This window comes from Prunus avium, chromosome 2, assembly GCF_965620075.1.
Source record: "Prunus avium chromosome 2, drPruAviu1.hap1.1, whole genome shotgun sequence".
Classification (NCBI taxonomy): domain Eukaryota; kingdom Viridiplantae; phylum Streptophyta; class Magnoliopsida; order Rosales; family Rosaceae; genus Prunus; species Prunus avium.
The window spans coordinates 23,347,213-23,365,727 of NC_142285.1; the positions used below are offsets into that span (position 1 = coordinate 23,347,213).

At 37.1% G+C, this 18,515-nt stretch overlaps 1 protein-coding gene and 2 pseudogenes across 2 annotated transcripts; 2 read left to right on the forward strand and 1 right to left on the reverse strand.

The window, feature by feature from the left end:
- The first annotated feature begins 3,960 nt into the window (after positions 1–3,960).
- On the forward strand, positions 3,961–4,615 carry LOC148296658 (uncharacterized; annotated as a pseudogene).
- A 5,792-nt stretch (positions 4,616–10,407) lies between these two features.
- On the forward strand, positions 10,408–18,284 carry LOC110746844 (Zn-dependent exopeptidases superfamily protein). 2 transcript variants are annotated; one of them, XM_021947075.2, is made up of 11 exons: positions 10,409–10,658; positions 10,767–10,857; positions 11,191–11,326; positions 11,802–12,074; positions 12,505–12,652; positions 13,474–13,713; positions 14,429–14,561; positions 15,610–15,791; positions 16,342–16,454; positions 17,819–17,923; positions 18,142–18,284. In XM_021947075.2, exons 1-11 carry the CDS (start codon positions 10,494–10,496, stop codon positions 18,143–18,145), a joined length of 1,590 nt encoding a protein of 529 aa, XP_021802767.1. In that variant the 5' UTR covers positions 10,409–10,493; the 3' UTR covers positions 18,146–18,284. The 2 variants fall into 2 exon arrangements, with proteins under 2 accessions (XP_088104141.1, XP_021802767.1); XM_088248015.1 differs by lacking the exon at positions 18,142–18,284 and having other exon boundaries at positions 10,408–10,658; positions 17,819–17,927.
- LOC148296659 (protein LITTLE ZIPPER 4 pseudogene) lies at positions 18,017–18,433 on the reverse strand (annotated as a pseudogene).
- Positions 18,434–18,515: the final 82 nt, after the last annotated feature.

Consider the following 18,515-nt stretch of genomic DNA (forward strand, 5'->3'; position numbering starts at 1 on the left):
TGGGTGGTTGACTGTTCTAAAACTATTTTGGTCTCTTGGGGCTTGTTTGGTACACCTTCTAGGCTTGGACTGGCTTACACTAACTTTTTATCCCATGTTTGGTGTGACATGGTTCTAGTGTTAAATGGAATTAACAATCCTGGGCCCACCAAGAACACCTCCTTAGGTGTGCTTCCTGAGTCCCGTGTGTGAAGGGGGGACTAGTTAATCCGCTCCTCTTCTTATCGCTCCCGACTTCCTTCTCGCTCCTCACCTAGTCGCAGCCAACACCTCCCACCCCACCACACCCCTCGTCGCAGCCATCACCTCTCACCCCTCGTCGTGGCCATAACCTCCCACCCTCATAAATGGCAGATGCTCTCTCTCTCTCTCTCTCTCTCTCTCTCTCTCTCTCTCTCTCTCTCTCTCTCAAAGTCTGCTGCAAAATCCCAAGTCAGGAAATAACTCAATTAACTCCGGCAATAACTGTTTTGAAGTTTCAGAATCCAACCCTATGCCCAGCCCAACCCCCACGCCACTGCCCAGTGCCCAACCTCTCTCTCTCTTTTGAGATAAAAATGGGTGGAAAGAAAATGGAGAAGAAGAGGAGATAAAAATTTTGAAAAAAACTGAGAAGAGGAGAGAAAATTGAGAAGAAGAGGAGATGAAATTTTAGAAAAAAACTGGGAAGAGGAGAGAAAATTTTCGCAAAAAAAAGAAAAGAAAAGTAGATAGAAAATGGAGAAGGAGAAGAAGAAGATGCAGATGGGAAGAAGAAGAAAGTGAAGCAGAGAGGAAAAACGAGGAAAGAGATGGAGAGAGAGAAGAAAAGTCAAAAAAAATATATTAAAAAAATAATCCTTTTTTTTTTTTGACGAATTAAAAAATTAAAAAATTAAAAAATAAATAAATAGTCCTAGTCCAATCAAACAGACACCAAACGCTGTACTAGTGTTATCCAGCTTATGCCAAGCCAAGCCAATCCAAGACAGTACTAGTATTTAGTCCAGTCCATGACAGTCTGCCGTACCAAACGAGCCCTTGAAGTTCGTTTGGTTAGCGATGGAGTGCATTTTGTCGGGTTTCTTATGGAGGTGTGAAGGGACTTACTAGTAGTCTTGCGATCTCGGTAGAGGAAGCGATGGAGATTGTCAGTTTGGATAATTTGGGTAGACCGTAGACTAAAGGCTGAGCGGTTTTTGTTGGGTTGGTAGCTTCTATCTGCTAAGGATGAGCGGTTGCATTTTTTCGTTGCAGAATGAGTTTGATGGGAGAGAAGAGATCGAAAACTTCGTTATGATCAATGAGCAAATTGTCAAAGAATCTTATCTCAACAAATAAACACATAATTTATGGTAATTGGGAGGGAATGGATGATTCAATGGATGAGAAAAGTGAACCAGCCATGAGATTAGAAATGCATTTGGTTACCGATATCTCATATAAAATCGATATTTAGTTTTCTTCAATTAGTGGTGGCAAAATAAAAAAACGAAGCAACTTGACAACAACCCACAAGTGAACTACAAGGAACAAATGCATTTGAATTATTGGTTCAAATTGAATGAAAAGTATCAATACATAAGCGATGCCCTTCAATGAAGAATGGAAGCATCACTTTTATTTATTTATTTATTTTATTTCACTTCTTCTTTTATCTTCATCATAAACTTAGCAGTATTAGGTTCTCTAGATTAGTTTTTTTGATACTAATAGCAAATCGAACTTTTGATTATAATTAATTTCCAGTTGGGTTCTATGCATTTATTTCATAGATTTATAGGAAGCTAATATGCCACTAATTTAGAGCTGTGAAGAATAAATATGAACCAAGATGTTCACAGAAAATTTCTAACAAAGTTTGATTCTTTTTATTTTATTTTATGTACAAGTGATATTAGATGAGGGGGAATCAAACCTAGGACCTTAGGTGTAGAGATAAATGCACTTGAGCTACAAGTCCCTTGCAACAAAAGTTTGAACATGCTTTTATCTTTATTAAACAAAGTCATATGAACAAAATTGACAAAATTACATTTGCTAGGTCGGCTTCTGGGCCTGGCATAACTGAGTCTAGGAGACAGATTTTAGTAAGTGTTCTGATGCTAATGCAGTGTTATATACAAGTCTTACGACCAACATTTATAAATCGTCTGAACCCTTGTTTTCTCTCTCTAGTAGTTGTGACACAGTTACTTAGGGCTCGTTTGGGAGTGCTTTTGAAATTGCTAAAAGTGCTTCCAAATGGGTAAAAGCACTTCTATCTTTTAAAAATGATGTTTGGCAGAAATTGTAAAAGCGCTTTGGGTGGGATTCAAAAGCACTTGAAGTAGGTTTTTAAGAAGCACTTGGGAAATGTTTCTTCATAGAAGTGCTGCCAAGTAAATACACGGGAAGCACTTGGCCCTCTTTAATGAAAATTGCAAAACACCGAAAATATCCCTATTTAATTTTCTAAAATGCCAAAATACCCTCATCTGTTGTCGCTCGCTTCGCATCAGACTCCATGGTGTTATTTCTCTCTCTCTTGGCCTCATGATTTCTTTCCGGGTAGAAGACAAGACTATCAATTGAAGGCCATGGCCATCCTTGCTCCTCCTGCAGATTGTATTCTAATCATTAAAAACCATTTAGGCATTCTTTCTTTTTGGATGTCCTTATTTGAGTTCTCTAATTGGATATGTTCTCCTACGATTTTTTTTTTATTTGGATGAAACTGGATATTCTCTGCCTTGAAGTCCTTTTCATGGTTTTGAATTTTTTATTTAGTGGGTAGGAATTGAAGTCTTTTTTCATGGTTTTGATTTTTTTTTTCTTTTTTGAAATTTGTATGACCGGACTTGTCAATTTCTTTTTGTTTTGTTTCATGAGTAAAATTTGCAGCAGGTTTGACTGAATTAACAGTTTCATACGTTAATTTGGGTCAATCTGTATTGATTTGTTCGTCTGCATACTATCTAGAATCAATGCAGCCAAAAAGGTGTTCATAACAAGCTGGAAAGCTGGAAACGTATTGTTTTTAAAATAATTTTTCAATTTTGGGTTAAGAAATTGTAGTGCCATTGTTTTATACTGCTTTCTGAAAACTGTATATGGAAATATTTTTGGAAACTAGAGCCTAAGAAATGCTTTGTAAGTGGGGTATGTGTTCTCAAACCAATTCTTTAGGAAGAAGGAGATTTGCTATACTAGTTGTCATTATATTCTCAAACCAAGCGTTTGGAAATTCCTGACCCAACCAAGAAGATAAAACAATGGAATTGGTTTGATGAGTTTAGTGGAATTGAACAAAGCATTCTCAAATTGCATGTTCAAACATTCAATTATTTATCTGATATGTGATTCTAAGGTTAGTTGTTTTTTCAATGTAGCATTATGGTAATCAATATAGGTATATTGATTTTAACAATGCTGCAAATCCCAGCCCTGTGACCCCATTGTTACCTGATTTCATAGATCCATCTCTATGTTATCTCCTTAATTAACTACTAAGGATTTGGTCTTTTGCAGGGATCCATCGCTATATAATTTTTATTTCCTATGTTTATTATAATATTTTGGGATTCTTTAAATTTTTTTAAAGTACTTTTAAAAACGCTTTTACTGTGTCAACCAGACACTCAACAAATTATCAAAAGTGCTTTTATGTAGTGTAAAAACACTTTTAAATGCGACATCCAAATGACAAACTGCTTCTTTGTAGAATTGCTTATGTCATAAGCGCTTCAAGAAGAAGCACTCCCAAACGAGCACTTAATAATAATCATATGGACCAAAAGTCCGTTCCTTCCTAGGTTAGGATGTTTTCTTGAATTGATTCTATAGCACTCGTAGCACCGTGAGCATGATGGAACTCGCGAATACAAGCAATGGAAGGATGAACCCATCGTCGATTACATCAATCAATGGCACTCGTTATTAAGCCTATATTACAAGGATATGCTTTTGGAGATATCGATAGTTGAGATGTGCATTCAAGGGATGCATTGGGGGTTACTCTACATTCCACAAGGGATTGAACCATGCACGTTTGAGGAGCTAGCCACTCATGCCCATGATATGGAGTTAAGTATCACTAGCCATGGGGAAAATAATGAACCTGTCATGGAGCATAAAAAAGAGAGTTTTTGGGCAAAAGACGGACAAGCCTACTAAGAAGCTTACCAAGGAAGCAATGATAATCAACACTGTCCCCGTCAAAATCTCCACCCGGGATAAGAAGAGAAAAGTCAAAAGGATGGAGTCATCCCAAGAGGTGGACAGATGTCGACGCACCTTGAAGGAGTTGGAGGAAAAAACGTACCATTTCCCTGACTCCAATGTCGTAGGTATGCTTGAGGACTTGCTCGAAAAAAAGGTGATTGAATTGCCATAATGTTAACGACTTGAAGAGATGAATCAAGTTAACGACCCTAAGTTTTGCAAGTACCACCGAATTGTTAGCCACCCAGTAGAGGAGTGCTTTGTGCTAGAGGAGTTGATTATGAATTTGACGAGGCAAGGAAGGATTGAGTTAGACGTTTACAAAGTCACATATACAAATGTTGCTACAATTGCGTTTGGATCCTTTGATCATGTGCCGGTGCCAGCATTGTCACCAAGATTGGAGTTTCGATCAATGAGGGGCATATACTAAGTGGATGATCTATGTGCAAAAGAAGTGGTGGGCGAACCGAACTATCGAGGTGGTGATGTAATCATTGGTGACTCGTCTTTTAATGACGATGAAGGATGGAAGCTCGTTATCTGGAAGAAGTATCGTATGAAGCACACTCCTCAATGACAAAATGCTCAATTAAATAAGAAGTGACGAAAGAGAAGCTTGTGCCAACGCCCTAAGAGCAAAACCAAAATAATGCTGAGGAAAGACCCTAACCAAGATGGTGAACCACTAATCTGCAAAGTCATCAATCAATGCATATCCATTTTAATTTCCACTTACGAGTCAATAAAAAAGATAACAAAGTAAGGCTCGAAGTATTATGTCATCAAAATTCAAAATTATGGCAAGACCACATAGTTGCACGCAATAAGTTAGTCAACAAAACCAAACAAATGATAATCTTTATAAAGAAAGTAAAAGCCAACACAATCTTTCCAATCTTTTAATAGCCAATTTGATGCAGCTTAATGTCCAATCAGCCTAATTCAAGGGCCAGTATGGTAATTTCCATTAGTTTTGAAAACTGATAGCCCAAACAAACGAGTAATCATCTAGAAGAAAGTATCTTGGCCAACATCATAATCTTCTCCGCCAAATATTAAAAAAAATATATATCAAAATGGTAAAAGGAGAAGAAAAGCAATGCAACCCTCACAATTCAACAAGTGAATGGAGTACTCAAAGCAACTCTCCCAAAACCAAACTCAAAAGTTTATGAACTTGAACTTCTCACTAACCTCAAAAAATCCGTGTATAGAGGAGATGAGGTGGGTACAGAGGTGCTTCGCGTCTTAGTCTTTCAACGTTTAAAGGATCTTTCCAATCATCAACAAGGGAAGGTTCACACCAACAACAAAAAAAATGGATGACCAAGAGTCAACGAAAGGCGATTTTCAAAAAGCTCAAAAGGGTTAACATGGAACAACGACATCGCTCAAGTTCACTGCACCTCCGTCAAGGAGAAAAGAGAGCAAGATGTCAACCATCCAAATGTAGAGGAATTACATTAACACTGTTCAACCAGCAGGGACTAACGTCTTTCCTAAGGTCTTTGCTAATGAGTTTACGAGTTGTCAAACTCTGAAGGGAAACGTGTTTTGCCCTATGTTAATGCGAAGTTCAACAAAAAATTTGTCTAATGGTCCGATGCATTGGAAGCTCGAAAAAAGCTAGTTTTTAACAACAACAACAAAAATGGCTTGTTGGGTTGAAAACCCGAATGAGTGGCCCAAGCAGAAGTTTGAGAAGAAAAAATAGCTCATTGGACTGAAAACCCAAAAGTGCAGTGCAAGGAAAAATTAGGGTGGAAAAAAAGTGCTTATTGGGCTCAAAACCTAAAGATGGTGTCATGAGTAAAAGAACTACGGTCGACTTCATCCCTCAAAAGGGGTACGTAGGTAGTCTAATTCTTAAAAAGCTAGATTCAGTCACAAGTATCAAAATCCCCCTTCATGACCTCAACTCAAAGAGGGTGAACTACATTTGACGTGATCCCTTCACAAGATAAGTAGGCAAGTTAGCCTAAAAAGCTAGGTGCAGCTGTAAATTATCACAAATGCATTTTATCCACCGATGGTATTGGCATGTACTTAAACTGATTTATGCTATGCAATAACTCCAACATCACATGACAGGATCCACCCCGAATTCCTCGAAATATGGGATGAATCCTGTGGAGTTTCTGACATCAAACCAATGTCGTGCCCACTTACTAACAAAAAGAAACTTTCTGCCGAAAATTTTGGCAGAGTCTCCCCTGAAAATTGGACTTTCCCCAAATTTCTCAACCTATTAAAAACACATTTAATATCACCAACCGGCAGCATGCACAAGATAAATTCATGCAGTTTACATAGATGGCCTCCGGCCTTCAAATAATTCGAAGCAGCACCTCCAGCAATGCTCTTAAGTATAAAAAAAAAAAAATAGAACTTAAACAAAGCAATTAATGAACTCAAACTAATTTATGCATGCCCTTCGAAAATAACATAAAATATCCTCCCAAATTTCATCATGATGCGATGTCTAACAACCAAACACATTCGCAAGTAGATTAAGGGCTCGGCCCAAATCGTACAACAATCCAAAATGGGTTTCATACCTGTCTTGACCACAACCACACTTTAACAGCACTCACTTAGTCAAACGGGAATACGAATAAACACTCAATCAAGCCTCGTTTTCAATCGAGCTTAAGGACCACCGATAAAGTCGAAACCAAACTTATCCAAAGACCAAAAGAAGTGAGACTAGATCCGAACGACTAAATTAAAGTTCCAAAAATAACTTTAGTTCGCGGCTACACCTAGGTAAGTCCCCAGGCTACTTACGTACCCCTTTGTGAGGGATCAAGCCACAGGTAGTTCTTATGTCACAAATCGTGGTTCCGATAACATACCATCATTTTCAATAATACCCACAAGTTGAATTTTAGAATCATCTTTTCCCTTTAAATAAAATCTCCATATCTCTGCCCATGAACAACAAAGCCATTTTTCTTTACTCCCTTCATACTCAAGACTCATGATCCAATAACCCTATCCCTTTAACAAAGCACATAAGCCGACCACAATTCTTTTAAACATTACCCTTTTTCCCTTCATAGTATAATAATCATTGTCCCTGTCCCCATTACTTTACTACCTACACGTCGGAGAGTCCAACGCCACGTGTAGTAAAGTAACAGTAATCAAAATGTCAGGATCCTTTGCGACATGCCGGAATAATCCAACGCCACGTGTAGTAAGGTAACCAAACCATGTTCTATGCTCGCAGACTGCTTTATCACACGCCGAATAATCTAACGCCACGTGTGATAAGCTAACCACATAACCATATATGCCCACACGTCGGATCATTCAACACCATGTGTGGGTACCATAGCACTAAGTCCTACGCACGCAGACAACTTTATCACACACCGGAATATCCAACGCCACATGTGATAAATTAACAACCAACCATATATGCCCACATGCCGGAATCATCCAACGCCACGTGTGAGTACAACAACCAGGGGAGGGTACTTAGCATAGTGCATTCACATCTTCACATCACCATCACAAGGTATCTTAACTCATATAAATCTTTTGCCCAATTACTTCATCATAGTATGAATTGCAATTTCTCAAAACATAAAATTCATATTCAAAACCACCATGATTCTCAAATATCGAAATAGTCAAAACTCCAATTTTTAGCAATGTATATATATATATATATCCCATAGTCAGAATAATCCATGTTTAATGCATATTAATTCAATCGATCAAAATAATGCACTTTCAAAACAAAGTCCACTCACTTCTTAATAATCATAGCCGAGTCCCAAGACTCACTTTCACAACCAACCAAATCAAGTATCCCAAAATCATATATTCCATAATTTCAAATATTGCATAAACTTCAAATAACAATATAACATCCGATAACCCCACAATTTAAAACAATAAAATAATCTCTTAATCCCACATAATCAACATAACTCAAATAACAGTCAAGACTCGTCAATAAGATCATTCTAGTACTCCTCCAAAGGTGAAACTACCTCAGATGACTCACAGACAACCGAGGGTCAATCTACCCAAACTTGGTCAACTGGGCCCGCGGGGCCCATGACCTCCGATTTACAATCCGAAAGTTCCTATAAAGTTCAACAAAGTTTAGAGTACACGTTGCAAGTTTGGTTTGAATCGAACGGTCGGATCGCTCGCGATTGCATGATCGGACGGTTATCGTTTAACGCAAACTTTAAGTTATTGAATTGAAACATTCGGGGCTCCGATTCACGATCCGCGAATTCCTACACGCTCCTAGGGATGCCTATATCAACATATATTAAAATGAAGTCGATCCAACGGCCCAAACATATCGAACCCGGATAATGCCTAATATGCGATATCCGATCGACGATCAAACGATAACCAAATTTAAATCTAAGCATACCGTCGTGCTCAGGATGACATGGGGAACATTTTAGGATCAAGAGGCATACCCAAACAGTGCCCATGAGCCGCCACACGCTCCGACATCGCTTGGGTGTCTAGAGAAATTTCGGTGACCAGAAAATCTCAAAACCATCGATCAAAACCTATACCTGCATGATCAGCACATTGAGTGGAGCATCTTTTGTCCTTGGGCCAACCCCAAAAAGTGACCGGAGGTGGTCGGAATCGAGGGCCAAAATCGGCGAAAACTTTAATTGCTTAAATTCGTTTCAAAACGCAGAAATTGCTCCTAAATAACACAACCAGTAGCTAGAACACATTGAGAGGATGAGAACGAACGATGGAAAAAATGGGTCAAAACCGATCGGGTTTTTGCATTTTCCGGCGAAATGCGGCGATTGAGATTGGTCGGGAAGGAAAGTGGAGGTGGCGGCGGTTCGTTTGGGTTCGGCCTCGTGGCCGATGGATGCCTGTGGCGGCGGCAGTGGCCTCCAAACCGTGCAGATGTTTTAAAATAAAATTGGGGGAGGGGGGGGGGGGGGGGGGGTTGCTGTCATGCGAACCAGAGGGGGAGAGAGAGAGAGAGAGAGAATTTTCTGGTTTTTAAAAACCAATTTCGAAAATATTACAGTTATGCCACTGGGTTTATTTTGATCATAACTTCCTCGTTACAACTCCGATTCGAGCACACTACGTGTCTATGGACTCTTCTCGGTACGATCTACGTTAAAGTATTGGTCATTTCCCCAAAATCCTACCATATTAAAAAGTGACCAAATTACCCCTACCCTGAGGGTAAAATTGTAAATTCATATTCTATTAAATTAATTAAATTATCGAATCTTTTAAATTTGGGTCGGGATGTTACATCACACGAGTATAAACTGTAAAATAGGAAAGCAAAATCGTACCACATGTTTATTATGGAAAATTATTTTTAGTGGACAAACCACTATATAAGAGCAAGGAATACTGAAACAAAATCCTACCTACGGGTTCTTGGTGGATGAACCACATTACAAGAACATTTATTTATATTTTTTAAAAAAAAACCATGCTAAAAAAAAAGAGGAACAATCTCATCTGTTAGGGCTCACTACATAAGGAAACCATGGCATTGATCAATTGGTGAATCTCTTGCTCTTGAGCCTTCATTGACAGTTGAGTGCTCCTAATCTGGGGAAGTAGATCTTCTTTAGCATCAATTCTTGATTGTTGAAGCACTGCTGCTTATTCATTCTGATGATCCAAAGAAACCTCCCAAGTTCATCTTTTGCGCTTTGAAGGAAGCTTTCTTAGCTTCGTGCTCTTCCTGCATTTGGCGAACTCTCTTTTCTGGTTCCCTAATAGTAGCTTCCTTAATATCCAAATCGTCAAGCTCCTTAACAATTTATGTTTTTGAGTTTTGTTTTTTTGTTTGGGTTTCTAAAAATGGGCCTACCAAATGGGGTTTTGTGGCTTTGAACTCAAAATTCAAGTAGGATACCAAACAAACCCTAAAATATCACCAAAAGAGGGGTGAACTCAAGCGAACTACCTCAATTGACAAGGCTGACAATTTCTGTTAAAATTCTCATTAGCAACCAGAAAGCCAAATTGAAATTCAATATACCACACAAATTTCAAATAAGTTTATATTCAGTCCACATTGCATCCAAATTTGAATCCAATCTGTAGATTAGATTAAAGTATTGCTTATATAAAAATAAAAAATCTTTTTTATTTGGATGGAATTATTTATTAAAAAAAAAAAAATTTGGTCAAGACTATTTGGATGGGATTGCATTGCAGTTCATTTGTTAGAAATTTTGACTCATTTTGAGGTATCCTTATTTTCATGCCTTTTTGTACAAGCTCCAAAACACTCGACAGAGAGAGGGTCCACAGTCCACCAGTTGAGAGAAATGGCAGCGATAACTCGGTTGCAGCAACTGCAACTCCTCCACCCTCCTCTCACCCTCAGGCGTTCCCTTCCCTTTCACAAGCCCAAACAACTCACTCGCTCACGCCCTCGCAGTTTCTCCACCTCTCCAATCCTCTGCTCCAACAATTCTCACAACACCCCCGAGGTTCTCTCTCTCTCTCTCTCTCTCTCTCTCTCTCTCTCTCTCTTCATACTTGAGATATATATGTGAGATGTAAAGTGTATGTCAATGTGCTGAATGTGTGTGGTTCAGAGCTCGGCTTCAAAGGTGGGAGCAAATGCGTCAATTGTTGGGGATCTACTCGACTACCTCAACGAGTCTTGGACTCATTTTCATGCTACGGGTATTTTAATTAAGTTTTGTATATTTGTTAGCTTAGATTTCTGGTTTTTCTGATGAATTTGTTAGTACTCCTCCGTTTGGTTACTGGGAAAATTAGGGGAAGGAAAGGAGAAGAAAAGAACAGTCTAAACTCTGTAGCTTCCTTATCTTATGTGTAACTGCTAAGATGTGGACTAGAAAAACCGGTCTTTAAGATTTATTTTTAAGATTCCAATCTTAGCAATGATCGGATTCTGAGCCTGAATAATGCTCTTATTTTAAAGAAAGAGGTGCTGAATTAGCTATGGTGTATGGTCGTAATTTTGTTCCAATTAAGAATTGGTCTTTTTTGCAGCTGAAGCGAAAAGACAACTAATTGCTGCTGGTTTTCATTTGCTGAATGAGAATGATGAGTGGGACCTCAAGCCTGGTGGATGCTACTTCTTTACACGAAACATGTCTTGTTTGGTTGCATTTTCTGTTGGAGAGAAGTGAGTGAAACAATCCTACCAGTTGATAAATTCTCTCTAAATGGTTGAAAATGGTTTTAGGCTTTATAATTAGCAATTCAATCTGCATTACTCATAACCTCATTGAGTATGTGACTGGTGGTTACAGTTGGTGAAGTGGGTTTGTAAATTGTGTAGCCATTGGTGTTGACTTCTGTATCCTTGTATGGCCCTCATTTTCTTGTAACATAGTTTGTCTATCAGGTCGCTCATTGAATTGTCCTTACAACAATATAATATATGTCCACTGCTTGCTATTTTCTTAATCTCCCTAGGTTAGTACTTTTCCATCATATTTTTTTCTAGTTTATCATGTTATACTTTCTAACTGGTTTACTGCTTCGTATACAACTGAAGTCGCTCTTTCTTTCTTTTTTTCTTTTCCGTTGTTACGTTTAGTTTTCTAGTTCTACATGATTAGCACTTAATTAATCAAAACTTTTTCTTAGTTTTTCAGGTATACTGTTGGTAATGGTTTCCATGTGATTGCTGCACACACAGACAGTCCATGTCTAAAATTAAAACCAAGATCTGCATCATCCAAGTCTGGATATCTAATGATCAATGTGCAGACATATGGAGGTGGTTTATGGCATACTTGGTTTGATAGAGACCTAAGCGTAGCAGGCAGGGTCATATTGAGAGGCAGCAACGGTTCCTTTGTGCATAAGCTTGTCAAAGTGAAGAGACCTCTGTTACGAATACCAACACTGGCCATTCACCTTGACCGGTTAGCAAACGTCTTCTATAATCCACAGTTTTTTTCAGTTTATTTTATTTTTAACCAACATACTTTGTTTTAAGAATACGTGACCACTGTATGTGAATGGTGAAGACCTTATTCATTGAGGATTATAGATGATAGCATCCCTAAACCCTAAAATATTATTGTGTGATAGTAAAAAGGCCTAGAAAGTACATTCAAATATTTCTTTAAGAGGTAAAATTATATCCGTTTTCTTTTTTAAAGGAAGCAATGATTAAAATATACAGTGCAATCAAGCCAAAATTTAGCATGAGGCATATGGTAAAACTTGATTTTCTCCAATTCCCGACACTGTTTTCTCCAAGCCAAAGCTTGTGAGTAGTCATGGTGTTGTGATTTATAAGTAGTGGGTGATCCCTCAGATTATCTTTTTGTTTTTTGTGTGCTGGTTTAGCACAGTGAACAAGGATGGATTTAAACCAAATGTAGAGACTCAACTAATTCCATTACTGGCATCGAAACTAGAAGAAGCGTCTGTGGAGACAAAAGAGAAAAGTACCACAACATCTTCAAAAGCGGCTCATCATCCATTGCTCATGCAGGTATCTGTTTGGTTTTCCAAAACTAGTTGGTAAAAACTTAAAGGTATCTTTCAAAAGTATAGGCTGGGATATCAGATCTTTGAGTGTTTCCGGTGTGGTGTGATATTCGAGCTTGCACTTTCCATGATCTTTTTTAATGTGACTATGTTTTGAAAATAAAAAAGGTTTATTCATGTCACTCTAAAATACTAGAAGCATATTGTTTCACAAAATTCAAGAAATGTCTTTTCAACATTATAATAAATAAAAAGTGAAAGGAACTGCATTGTTTGTAAGAGTTGTACATAAACAGTGCTTGTGCAGTTATCTCCATTGCTTTTTATATGGTAAAGGTACATTTTCAACAGGAAAGTGCAAGAAAATTACTATATTCATAATAATGTCACCGGTGTTAGAAATGAGAATGCCTCTTCTATGTATCCTTTTTATGCAACTTTAAGAGGCCCAAAAATTTCTTGTCATTTTAAGTTAAAGCATTCAATCCATATCATTCTCTAAACTCTACAGAAATGGTAATACCATGAGACTATATAAAAATGGTAGTTATCTATAAAGAAACGTATGTGATGTGATTTTATTACGTTGGATATATTATGTGGGCATTCCCAAATCAAATGGCCAGAATGGTCCAGTTTTTATGTTTGACTTATATCACAGATATATAGTGTTGGACTTGTGCACTTGTGAACTCTTATATCTAGCGTCAACTTTAACTTAAAACTTCAACTTATTCATTTGGTGCACTAATTTGAGTTTTGTGAAGTAGTTTTAGTTGTCAAATACATTTTCATTGAACTAATACACACAACTATGATTTTTAGGCTCTCTCGGATGAGCTCAATTCTAACATTGACGACATAGTGAGTATTGAGCTGAATGTTTGTGATACACAACCTAGCTGCCTTGGAGGTGGAAACGATGAATTTATTTTTTCAGGAAGGTTAGATAATCTTGCCTCAAGTTATTGCGCGTTAAGGGCTCTCATTGATTCATGTAAATCACCTGGAGATTTATCAAGTGAACAGGCTATACGGATGGTTGCTTTATTTGACAATGAAGAGGTATTTCATTCTTCACAGGTTCTCACAGCATGAAGTTTCCTTTATCCTGATCTTAGTAATTTTCTTGTTATGCGAGATTCAGAGTCATGTGTCTCTAAGGATAGTTTCTGTGCCTCACAAATTCTCTATCTTATGAGAATCTAGTTAATCATTTAATCACTTGTGATGAACTCTAAAATTACTTGAAGGATTATACACATAGGGCCAATTACACTTTACCCCCTCCAAGTCTGCAGTCAATTTCATACCTCATCTTTAACACATTGCATTTTTAGACCTGACATTATGATTTCGTTGCAACGTTAGACCTCCATTACAAATCTTCCAAATTGCCGTTAACTGATGATGTGACAAGTACGGACCCCACATTTTCAGAGTGTCAGTCATGAACACAAATGCCACACTATCTGGAAAGCGGATATTTACTTTTTCTCTGTGTGTAGAGGTCCATGTTTTAAGTTCTTTTTCACTTTATGTTATTATTTTTTGAATACATGAGTTTGCTATGGAATTGCTAGTTTTTAACCAACATGTTATTAATAAAACCAGTTATCGCTGTCTGTCAGATGTCTTTCGATTTGTTAGTTCTTATTTCTACAAGGCACATCCTCTTGCTACTCATTTTGCAATTATAAATGATAGTAGTGTTACATGTGCATTATCTCTTGCCTTTTGGACCAGTTCACAGATGTTATCTCTAACTCTTATTGTTTAGGTTGGTTCAGGCTCAATTCAGGGGGCTGGTGCTCCAACCATGTTTCAGGCTATGAGACGTATAATTAGTTGCTTAGCTGACAAATATGTTGGTGAAGGTGCTTTTGAGCGTGCAATTCGCAAATCATTTCTTGGTATGATTGAGTGCACCTTTATTTTTTTTCCTGCTGGACTTTTTATAATTCTCTTTTCGTCATTACGTTAGATTTTTTTTGTTTAGCTTTATGTATGTTAAATTGTTGAAAAAGGTGTAAGCACTACAATTCTATCCCCGTGTACTATTGTTGGTATTAACAAATGTCATCAACTTTTCCAGTCACATGCCTGAAAATAAATGTACCCCAACTTAGGGTTCATAATTTCATTCTAGGAAGTTTTTGACCTATTATTTAGAACTATACCATGATATACTACAGTTTGGTCCATTTCAATGGAAGAATTTAAAAATAAGGTTTGGGTTTGATTGTAAATTGGTTTATTGGCCTTTAGCAGTATGAATTTCCTATGTTCATAAACCACACATAAATTTGTTTATTTATGAACAGGAAAGGTTTCAAATATTCAAGTGAAAAATTTATTTTCAAATCCCTCCTTTTCTAAGACAATCAAATTTGTATTTGATTGACATAAGGAATTAATATTTCTAAAGTCCAGTTCAACAATTTACACTAAAAATTCAAATCCAAAGCCCTCATTTTAAATCCTTCCATTCAAATGGAAACCATGTAATAATTTCATATAATGATAAAATACTGAGTGGACAATGATGTTCGAGACAGTGAAGCTGGGAATAATTAAGACAATACATAGATATTGTACATTCTTTTATTTTCTACTTTAATTGAGTTATCCCTGGATACTAAATTTGTACTCAAACAGATTCTAACAGAGCTACCACACTAATGCACATAGGGAAAGGGCGAGGACCACATTAATTAAAGTTGGGTTACCACTTTGATGAAAGCCCAAAAGTTCAAGGGCCATTGCTTGATGAAACCCCATAAATATATGAGCAGGCAAAGACATTAGTGTTGGTCCTGACACCAGTACAATCTAACAAACCCCAAAGAAGTTTTGATAGACTGTTATATAGCTCATTTTATTCTTTTGTGACGGGCATATAACTTATTTCGTTCAATTTCTATTTTCTGAGTGTGTATTTTGGATGCTTTCTCTTAATAGTGTCAGCAGACATGGCTCATGGTGTACACCCAAATTTCATGGACAAGCATGAAGAACACCATCGACCAGAAATGCAAAAGGGACTCGTTATCAAGCATAATGCAAACCAACGCTATGCTACTAGTGGAGTTACATCTTTTCTTTTCAAAGAAATTGGCAAAATCCACAACCTTCCAACTCAGGTATTCACTGTTGGCCAACCCAGTTTGGTTAACCCGTTTAACAATCTTGCATTAAATAAGTCAGGTATTCACTGTTAGCGAGTAATTTCTTTCTTTTCGTTTATTTACTGGCTCCAAAAAATAAAAAGATTACTTTCTAAAAGTATATTCAAATGTTGCTGACCTATTACAGCAAAAATTGAAATCCATATCGCTTAGAAACTCTGAAGGTCACTAGTGACTTTCTTTTCTATATTAAAAACCACCCTCCTTCTCCTCTTCTCCCTTTAATTTAGCGTCTCCTTTGTGGATGAGATTCTATAGAACGACCTCAATGATGAGGTACATCACTCAAGGATAAATCAGTCCTGTTTTGGAATTCATTTTAAAGCATTTCAGGATGAGGTCAACAAGTGGCAGCAAATGACTATATTTTAGCTCATCACTTTTTTACCTAAATAAAGAATATTGAGTGGTTTATATGTTTGGTTGATTCTTTTTCTACAATCTCTACCTCAGATAACTGTAATTTAGCTCATCACTTTTTACCTATTTGATTATTTCTGATTAGGAATTTGTGGTGAGAAATGATATGGGATGCGGATCTACCATAGGTCCCATACTAGCTTCAGGGGCTGGTATTCGTACTGTTGATTGTGGCATCCCTCAACTTTCCATGCACAGGTATTGCAATAGATTGATGTGTCACATTAAAATACATCTCGAATATTTTTAAACCAACTGCTATTTTGTGTTTCATTTTTCATTTTTATTTTTGGTATAAATATTATCATTTTGTAATTTTTGTGGTCTCACTCTGGACTCGGCCATTTATTTCTATGATACTGTCATGTTATCTGCCGCATCATGTGGTGGTTGGCGACTCTGGTATTATTGATCATAATAATTGGCTTTAAGAAATAATTGGATTATATTTCTTAATGGGCGGATACCACTGGGTGGGGAGTAACAACTATCTATGTGTAGAAAAGCTTTTGGTGACTAGTATTATTGATCACGATATTTTGTGATGAGTAGACACTACCATTGGGTGGGACTTAGTACATTCAGTCTTGCATCTGGGGTTGGGTTAAATTATTAACAAGTTAACTATAGTGAGCCTTTCCTCCAAACAAAATGAAATTGAGAAACTAAACTAGTAAAGTGAATAAATATTATTGATTAACTATCGTCATAAGAATGATGAGATCTTTAAGCATTTTGATATTTCCCACCAAGATAGGTTAAAGTATATGAGCACTCCTTTATATGTAACTGATATATGAGCGCTCCTTTATAGGTTAAAGATACGTTAATATTGTATGTCTGAATTTTAAAATTTCAGATAATCCTTATGGATGTATACCTAGAGGAGTAATAATTATTTCTTTCTAGAGAATGCGACATATTAGTGTTAGTAGCTGCACACACACAAACTCCTAGTCCTGCGTTAGAAGGATATGCAGCCAACTGAATACACCTTGTAGAGTCTTTCATCTCTAAATATCCTAGGAGAAAAGCTGTCAAGGCCATGCAATTTTTGGTTTAATTTGTCTACTCATTCTACTGGATCTTGTTTTTTCATTTTTTATTTTTTCCAATTTCTGCTTTTCGTGCTCTTGGTTTTCTAGTGGCACGTAACCTTGTTCACTGCATTAAGTATTTGATTCCATTTTTTGTGGCTGTTATTCTGATGAGCTGAAAATTTGTTTTGCAATGAGATGATGTCAGGAAGAAGACAGGATATTGTTTGAGTAAAAAGAGAGGAAAATAATAAAGAAAGCATTTCCATGTTGTGATATTGTGATTCTATTGATTCACATTTTAAGAAGAGTCAATTGATCTTGTGAGAGAATCAATTGGCTTATTTCTTCCTGTCGGAACTGCTTTTTGGGAAAAGGAAAAGGAAAAGAAACATTAAAAATAATAAATAAAAAGGATTGCCATTCATTTTTTGTTACTCTCTGATACAATGCTGTTCTCTCCAACCTGGTATGTTGAAATGAATCATCACTGTTGCCTTTCTTTACTTCTATCGTTAACTGCAGTGTTAGAGAGATATGTGGGAAGGAAGATATAGACATCGCTTACAAGCACTTCAAAGCATTTTACCAAACTTTCTCCAGCATAGACAAGAAGCTGAATGTAGATTCGTAAGTTGCCTTTATAGCCTTGTCTGAATTTAGTATTCATTATGTGTGTGTGTGTGTGTGTGTGAGAGAGAGAGAGAGAGAGAGAGAGAGTGATTTTAAATAATTCCTTACATTCAAGAATCTTATTATTCATCACATTGTTTTTCCCTGCAAAAGGAAAATTTGTTCAAGGCTAGATTTTGGCAAGAACAATGAACTTTTTTTTTTCTGGTTGAAAGGTAACAAGAACTTCGTTGAAGCGGAAGTCTAGCAAGACAGTTTGGGCACATGGAGGTTGCATCTGTTCAATTACGGTTTACTGGAATTGATGGAATCTGAGGAGGAAGCAGAACTAACATCAATGTCAGGACTACCTCTTAGCTTTGTGTCGGCCTTGGAGAGTTTTTGCTTCAGCTCAGATAACAAAGCCTGGTTCTCCTGGTTGAGCACTTGAGCTTTCTTCCTTAGCATTTCATTTTGTCGGATTATATAACAGTTTTGCAAATGTATCTGCGAGTTCAGCTTCTCCATACCAAATTGTTGGATTAAATGAACTAATGTTGTTGGAGAAACAGAGTGAGGAACTTAATTTCAATTGGACATATAAATACTA

Coding starts and splice junctions, on each gene's coding strand:
- LOC110746844 (XM_088248015.1), top strand. CDS start 10,494: ATGGCAGCGATAACTCGGTTGCAGCAACTGCAACTCCTCCACCCTCCT. Junction 10,659..10,766: donor ATTCTCACAACACCCCCGAG/GTTCTCTCTCTC, acceptor TGTGTGGTTCAG/AGCTCGGCTTCAAAGGTGGG. Junction 15,792..16,341: donor TCCACAACCTTCCAACTCAG/GTATTCACTGTT, acceptor ATTTCTGATTAG/GAATTTGTGGTGAGAAATGA.